The sequence below is a fragment of the Pan paniscus genome, chromosome 19, assembly GCF_029289425.2.
Source record: "Pan paniscus chromosome 19, NHGRI_mPanPan1-v2.0_pri, whole genome shotgun sequence".
In the NCBI taxonomy this organism is placed as follows: Eukaryota; Metazoa; Chordata; class Mammalia; order Primates; family Hominidae; genus Pan; species Pan paniscus.
The window spans coordinates 28,495,775-28,503,522 of NC_073268.2; the positions used below are offsets into that span (position 1 = coordinate 28,495,775).

Sequence of the window (7,748 nt, forward strand, 5' to 3'; positions counted from 1 at the left end):
ACGGTCCAGCAACAAATGGGGACCCAAGGATCAGGCACATTGTGTTTCTTTTTTGGAGTATTAGCATACGCTGTGACATGAAAGAGTGTGAGCTCAATCATGTGGCCTTGGACTGGGAGAGGGCATTTCCTTCTCAGAGGCAACTAAGCCCTACCTTTGCCTCAGTCTGGGCTCTGTAATCCTGCTTTGTGCTCATCTCCCCAAGACTGATCACCTGGGGGAAGCTGGGGTGGTTCAACCCTGCCTGCCCTTCCCCAACATACAGATGGTGGCAGGTAACATGGTGAAATCAAACAGATCTGGTTTTTCATCCGCCTATCCACCCAGGTGACCTTGGACAATTTATTTAGCCTCTAAGCCTCAGTAGTCCCAGGGAAGTAATAATCGCTACTTCACTATTTTAAGGATTATATAAGATAGGGCATGTAAGATAGCTGACACACATTCGCCCATTTCTTCACGTGAATTCAGATTCTACTGAATTCAGCTCTGCACCAAGTCCCATCCTCTGCTGCCCTGTTTCAGCAAACACTGAGGCCTGTTGTTTCTCCTCCTCTACCGGCTCTGATGCGGTCAAGGTCCAGAGAGCTGAGTAGTTGGCAAGCGGACCACCAGCAACAGACAACATCTTCATTTGGCTCTCCCTGAAGCTGTACTGCCCCGCTGAGAGGATGAAGGTCTCCGAGGCTGCCCTGTCTCTCCTTGTCCTCATCCTTATCATTACTTCGGCTTCTTGCAGCCAGCCAAGTGAGTCCACTTGTCTCTGTAGGGCAGGAACGAGAAAGGGGGATGGAGCAGCTGGCAGGGAGGTGGTGCCAAGGGCGCTGTCGGGTCTCTGGCCTCATAAGACCCTGTGGGCTCTCCCCACCTTCATGCATAGCTTCTGACCTCCAATTCTCCCCTTTGTAAGTAGAGCTGGGGTTGGTCCGGATCTTTCTGGGGTAAGTAGTTCCAGGAAACTGGGTCACCATTTCCTCAGGAGTCCCAAGCGTGGTGAGCAGGAATGATCATTCAGGAGGAGAGGCCAAGAAAGCAGCAGAAAATGCAACAAGAAGTGCATGCAATGAAAGGGAGGGGGAGGCACGCGGATGAGAAAGAAGAGTGGCAGGTGCCCTGGAAGAATGAGTGGCGAGAGGAAGGAAGGTTCAAACAATCATGTGGGTCTAAGCCCAGGAATTGGGAGTCTGAACCGAGACAGCCCTTCCTCAACATGGCTGGCACAGGTTGCTGGGACTATCAGACAACCAAAATGAGTCCCAGTGGAATGGCTGCTTGGGAATCTATGGTCCCCTTCTCCATCCCCCAGCCTATGACTAAATAAAATCTGCAGAAAAGAGGAAAGGGGTTGAAAGGTTTTGGAGCGTGGGGAAAGGGAGAATTGGGGCCTATGGAGGAGGGGGTTTGTTTTGCCCCTCCGTATCTCCTCCCTCTATCATCGTTTACGAGGACCTGGTGACGGGGGTGGGGAGGACAAGGACGTGTACCTGCCCTAGGCTGCCCCAGCCATTCTTTTCTCTTTTGTTTGTTTGCTTGTTGTTTTGTTTTGTTTTGTTTGTGATGGAGTTTCGCTCTTGTTGCCCAGGCTGGAGCACAGTGTCGCGATCTTGTCTCACCACAACCTCCGCCTCCCGGGTTCAAGTGATTCTCCTGCCTCAGCCTCCTGAGTAGCTGGGATCACAGGCACACACCACCACGCCCAGCTAATTTTTGTATTTTTAGTAGAGACGGGGTTTCACCATGTTGGTCAGGCTGGTCTTGAACTCCTGACCTCGTGATCTGCCCACCTCGGCCTCCCAAAGTGCTAGGATTACAGGTATGAGCCACCATGCCTGGCCTCTTTTCTCTCTTAAGGTCACCCTGGCATGTAGTCTGGCCTGACTCTGCCTGTGTAAACACAAAGGAGCAAGGGTCAAGTGCACCATGTAATCTGCCCACATACTCTCAGGATGACCCTGGTCTTTGTAAACTTTGCTTTGAGAACCAGTGATACGAGCATCACTTACAGAGGGACTGTGTGGGAGGGGGGAACAGTGCTCTTTGGGAGAGTCAATCAGGCCAGTGCAGTGGGTTCAGGCTTCAAGAAAGAGAAAATGGCCCACCCAAAGCATGGATCAGCAAGATGGTGCTCTCAAGATGTCCCAAGCTTTGCCACTCACTGGAGGCAAAGGGGTCAAGCTACAAAAAGATTTGCACTCTGAAGGTTTGGGGGCTAGGAGAGATCTCTGGACTGACCTCTTGTGTAGTATCCCCAATTGATGGGTAGTCAGGACAGCTCAAAGGAAACACAGTGACAATAACCAATCAAGTCTAGTATCCTGCATACATCAAAGAGATGGGGGAAAGCGCCATTTCCAAGGCAAGAAGAGCAGTCATTACTACCATTGGCTCTTAATTATAATAAGCACTGATTGAGCCTTTCTGTGTGCCAGGCTGTCTGAGTTAAGGGCTTTCCAATCATTTTCTTACCGAATTCTAACCATGATCCTAGGATACAAGTAAGTATCATTTACCCCCACTTAATAGATGAGGAAACTGAAACCTAGGGAGATTAAGAAATTTGCCCATGATTCAAGTCGAAATTCAAATCAAGTCAAAATTCCAACCCAAAGCTGTCTGACCCCAAAGCCTAAATCATATACTTTTTCCTCCTGCTCTAACTTCTATCTCTAATGGCTCTACTCTCTCACCCTTCCCCCTAACCTCCGCCTCTCCAATACCTCTAAGATAGAGTCCAAATTCCTCAGTAGCTCAGCAGGTGTGTGACCAGACCCTCCTCCTCTCTCCAGTTTCATCTCTGCCCATTCATTTCTTCCTACCTTGCATGCCAGCCACCCAAACTGCCCAGCACTCCCAAGACACACTGAGCTTCCCCTACCTTCAGGCTTTCCTGCATTTCTTTCTTCCAGATTCTACAAGTCCTTTGTGTGTCTAAATCCTTTTTTTTTTCTTTTGAGATGGAGTCACTCTTTCGCCCAGGCTGGGGTGCAGTGGTGCAATCTTGGCTCACCGCAACCTCTGACTCCTGGGTTTAAGTGATTCTCCTGCCTCAGCCTCCCGAATAGCTGGGATTACAGGCATGTGCCACCATGCCTGGCTAATTTTTGTTAGTAGAGACGGGGTTTCACCATGTTGGCCAGGCTGGTCTCAAACTTCTGACCTCAGGTGATCCGCCCGCCTCGGCCTCCCAAAGTGCTGGGATTACAGGCATGAGCCACCACACCCAGCCGTGTGTCTAAATCCTACTCATCCTTTACGAATCAATGCAGGCCTCACTTGCTTTGAGACTTCTTCCTCAACCACCAAGGATGGGTTAGGGGCCCTTCATTCTGTTCCCATAGCACCTTATGCCAAAGTCTGTTCTATCCTGGACCACATTCTATGGTAGTGTTTGTTTAACTTTTCAATTTCTCTTTCAACCCTGACTAGTCTGTAAGTTACTTAAGGGTAGTGACTGTATCTTCCTCATGTTTTTACCCCCATAGAGCCCAGCATATAATACTAGCTCAACACATGTTTGCCAGATCAAGTCACCAATAAACAAAAGAATGAGCCAGCTTCCTCCCGGTTCCTTGGCAAGTGTGAATAACCAAGTCATTTGTAGTTGACACTCAGCTCAGAGGCTGAAGGTTCTAAATGTATGTCCCCCAAAGGGATTCATCTTATGCACTTCATTACCAGTCAAGCTATCATTGGTCTCCTCTAACAGACGGCTTTGCTATCAGAGGAGTGAAACACAAATGGTGGGAGACAGAGGTGGGCAGCTGTGGTCTCCCCTCTGCTTCCCTGGCTCAGCTTGCAATGTGATTCCTTCAGAAGTTCCTGAGTGGGTGAACACCCCATCCACCTGCTGCCTGAAGTACTATGAGAAAGTGTTGCCAAGGAGACTAGTGGTGGGATACAGAAAGGCCCTCAACTGTCACCTGCCAGCAATCATGTAAGCACGTCCTTGTAGATATTTCTGTGGAGAGGGACAGGGAGCCCAGGGGCAGGAATGAGATACATGGGATCAAGAGGTCTCCATGCTAGAAGCAGTGGAGCAGTAGCTAAGGGTTTGGCCTTTGGCTCTCAGGGGCCTGGGATTAATTCCTAATTTTGCCACTTTTAGCTATGTGGTCCATTATGAAACCCAAGCTTGAGGGTCTAGGCTGAGTGGAGAAGGGACTGAGAGAAGGGATGGTAAGGTTCTGAGGCCAGAGAGAGAGGCTGTCTGAGGGAACCCAGCCAGGACAGGCCCAGGGAAGCTTTAAAGAACATAAGGTGAGCTCCATGTGAACCAGAGGTGGGGGTGGGCACCGGACTCCTGCCCGAGTCTGCAGCCCATGACGGTCTAATTCTGCCTCTGCAGCTTCGTCACCAAGAGGAACCGAGAAGTCTGCACCAACCCCAATGACGACTGGGTCCAAGAGTACATCAAAGATCCCAACCTACCTTTGCTGCCTACCAGGAACTTGTCCACGGTTAAAATTATTACAGCAAAGAATGGTCAACCCCAGCTCCTCAACTCCCAGTGATGACCAGGCTTTAGTGGAAGCCCTTGTTTACAGAAGAGAGGGGTAAACCTATGAAAACAGGGGAAGCCTTATTAGGCTGAAACTAGCCAGTCACATTGAGAGAAGCAGAACAATGATCAAAATAAAGGAGAAGTATTTCGAATATTTTCTCAATCTTAGGAGGAAATACCAAAGTTAAGGGACGTGGGCAGAGGTACGCTCTTTTATTTTTATATTTTTATTTTTATTTTTTTGAGATAGGGTCTTACTCTGTCACCCAGGCTGGAGTGCAGTGGTGTGATCTTGGCTTACTTGATCTTGGCTCACTGTAACCTCCACCTCCCAGGCTCAAGTGATCCTCCCACCCCAGCCTCCCGAGTAGCTGGGACTACAGGCTTGCGCCACCACACCTGGCTAATTTTTGTATTTTTGGTAGAGACGGGATTCTACGATGTTGCCCAGGCTGGTCTCAAACTCCTGTGCCCAAGCAATCCACCTGCCTCAGCCTTCCAAAAGTGCTGGGATTACAGGCGTGAGCCACCACATCCGCCCAGTGCACTCTTAGTACACAGAAAAATATATTTCACATCCTTCTCCTGCTCTCTTTCAATTCCTCACTTCACACCAGTACACAAGCCATTCTAAGTATTTACTAAGTATTTACTAAGTAAATACTTAGCCAGTTTCCAGCCTTCCAGATGATCTTTGCCCTCTGGGTCTTGACCCATTAAGAGCCCCATAGAACTCTTGATTTTTCCTGTCCATCTTTATGGATTTTTCTGGATCTATATTTTCTTCAATTATTCTTTCATTTTATAATACAACTTTTTCATAGGAAGTCCGGATGGGAATATTCACATTAATCATTTTTGCAGAGGCTTTGCTAGATCCTCTCATATTTTGTCTTCCTCAGGGTGGCAGGGGTACAGAGAGTGCCTGATTGGAAAAAAAAAAAAAAAAGAGAGAGAGAGAGAAGAAGAAGAGACACAAATCTCTACCTCCCATGTTAAGCTTTGCAGGACAGGGAAAGAAAGGGTATGAGACACGGCTAGGGGTAAACTCTTAGTCCAAAACCCAAGCATGCAATAAATAAAACTCCCTTATTTGACAGCTTGATTCCTAACCTCCTGCTTTTTTTTCTGCTAGGGTGAAAGAAGCTTAATCTCAGTTTTTTTCAGGGGCTTCTCCACATTTCTTGAGACTTTTGTCAAGGTTGGGGGCCATTTATATTCAATCTTCCCCTCTGTCTCCAGCTTAACAGCAGACAGCTGACTCAGCTCCCTTGCATTCAACATTCTCCCAAAACGCTGTTGTGAAGACAAAACAAAAGCCAGGTAATTAAGACCGGATGGTTAAGACAGGTAATTAAGACCGGATGGTTAAGACAGGTAATTAAGACCGGATGGTTAAGAGAAACAAATAAATGCAGTGAAGTGTCAAGCTGAAAACGGGCCAATGAATTGGATTCTGGTAAACTGACTCATAACTGCCCCCCAGTGGCCATGTTGTTAAAACCCGAGCCTCCTCCCTTGGCCGGCGCGGTGGCTCACGCCTGTAATCCCAGCACTTTGGGAGGCCGAGGGGGGCAGATCACGAGGTCAGGAGATCGAGCCCATCCTGGCTAACACGGTGAAACCCCGTCTCTACTAAAAATACAAAAAAATTAGCCGGGCGTGGTGGCGGGCGCCTGTAGTCCCAGCTACTCGGGAGGCTGAGGCAGGAGAATGGCATGAACCCAGGAGGCGGAGCTTGCAGTGAGCCGAGTTCGTGCCAGTGCACTCCAGCCTGGGCGACAGAGAGAGACTCTGTCTCAAATAAAAAAAAATAAAAATAAAAAAAAAAACGAGCTGCCTCCCCAGCCCAAGCTCATCTTCCCAGGATGGCCATCTCATCTAGCTGGCCAATCAGACTCTCAGAGAGATTTGAAATTTGGACCTGAGAAACTCAGTCTGGTTGCTGCTAGAGCAGAAGTGAGCTTCTGGCAGTGTCCCAAGGAAAGAGGTCTATGAACTTCTGTCCTGAGGTCCCTGGAACTGCCTCACTTCCTGCCCCAGCTCCAGGCTGGGAGCTTCAGCTGGTCTTTCAGTTCCATGAGATGTCCCAGCATCTTTCCTTTAAAAAAATTTCTAGGCCAGGCGCGATGGCTCACACTTGTAATCCCAGTTCTTTGGGAGGCCAAGGCGGGCAGATCACTTGAGGCCAGAAGTCTTGAGACCAGCCTGGACAACATGGCCCATCTCTACTAAAAATACAAAAATGAGCTGAGCATGGTGGTGGTCGCCTGTAATCCCAACCACTCAGATGGCTGAGGCATGAGAATCGCTTGAACCCAGGAGGCAGAGGTTGCAGTGAGCTGAGATCATGCCACTACACTCCAGCCTGGGCAACAGAGCGAGACTCCATCTCAATTTTAAAAAAAAATTCCTAAAGGGCCATGGTGGCAATTTAGCACCTCAGGAATAACTTATTGGTTTAGGTCAGTTCTTGGTGGGGGATGATGGATGTATGTGTGTTAAAATAGACATAACAGGGGCTGGGCAAGGTGGCTAACGCCTGTAATCCCAGCACTTCCAGAGTCTGAGGTGGGCGGATCACTTGAGGCCAGGAGTTCGAGACCAGCCTGGGCAGCATGGCGAAACCCCACTTCTACCAAAAATACAAAAAAAAAAAAAAAAAAAAAAAATTAGCCGAGCATGGTGGCCTGCGCCTATGGTCCCAGCTGCTCAGGAGGCTGAGGCAGGAGGATCCCTTGAGCTGGGGAGTCAGCTGAGATCGTGCCACTGCACTCCAGCCTGGGTGACAGAATGAGATCCTGTCTCAAAAAACGTGTGTGTGTGTGTGTGTGTGTGTGTACACACATAACAAGGCCATGCACAGTGGCTTATGCCTGTAAACCCAGCACTTTGGGAGGCTGAAGCAGGAGGATCATTTGAGTCCAGGAATTTGAGATCAGCCTGGGCAGTATGGTGAGATCTTACATATTTTTTAATCTCTACAAAGAAACAAAACAATTAACTGGGCACGGTGGTGTGTGCCCGTGGTCACAGGTACTCAGAAGGCTGAGGTAGGAGGATTGCTTGAGCCCAGGAGGTTGAGAATGCACTGCAGTGAGCCATAATATCACCACTGCACTCCAGGCTGGATGACAGAGCAAGACTCTGCCTAAAAATACATATATATATGTGTGTGTGTGTGTATGTGTGTGTGTGTGTGTGTATATATATATATATATAGACAAAATTTACCATTCTAAACATT

The 7,748-nt window shown here is 48.5% G+C and overlaps 1 protein-coding gene across 1 annotated transcript; it reads left to right on the forward strand.

Moving 5' to 3' along the window:
- Positions 1–671: 671 nt before the first annotated feature.
- Positions 672–7,478, forward strand: CCL16 (C-C motif chemokine ligand 16). Its single transcript, XM_003817968.5, has 3 exons — positions 672–747; positions 3,814–3,934; positions 4,346–7,478. Exons 1-3 carry the CDS (start codon positions 672–674, stop codon positions 4,509–4,511), a joined length of 363 nt encoding a protein of 120 aa, XP_003818016.1. The 3' UTR covers positions 4,512–7,478.
- Positions 7,479–7,748: the final 270 nt, after the last annotated feature.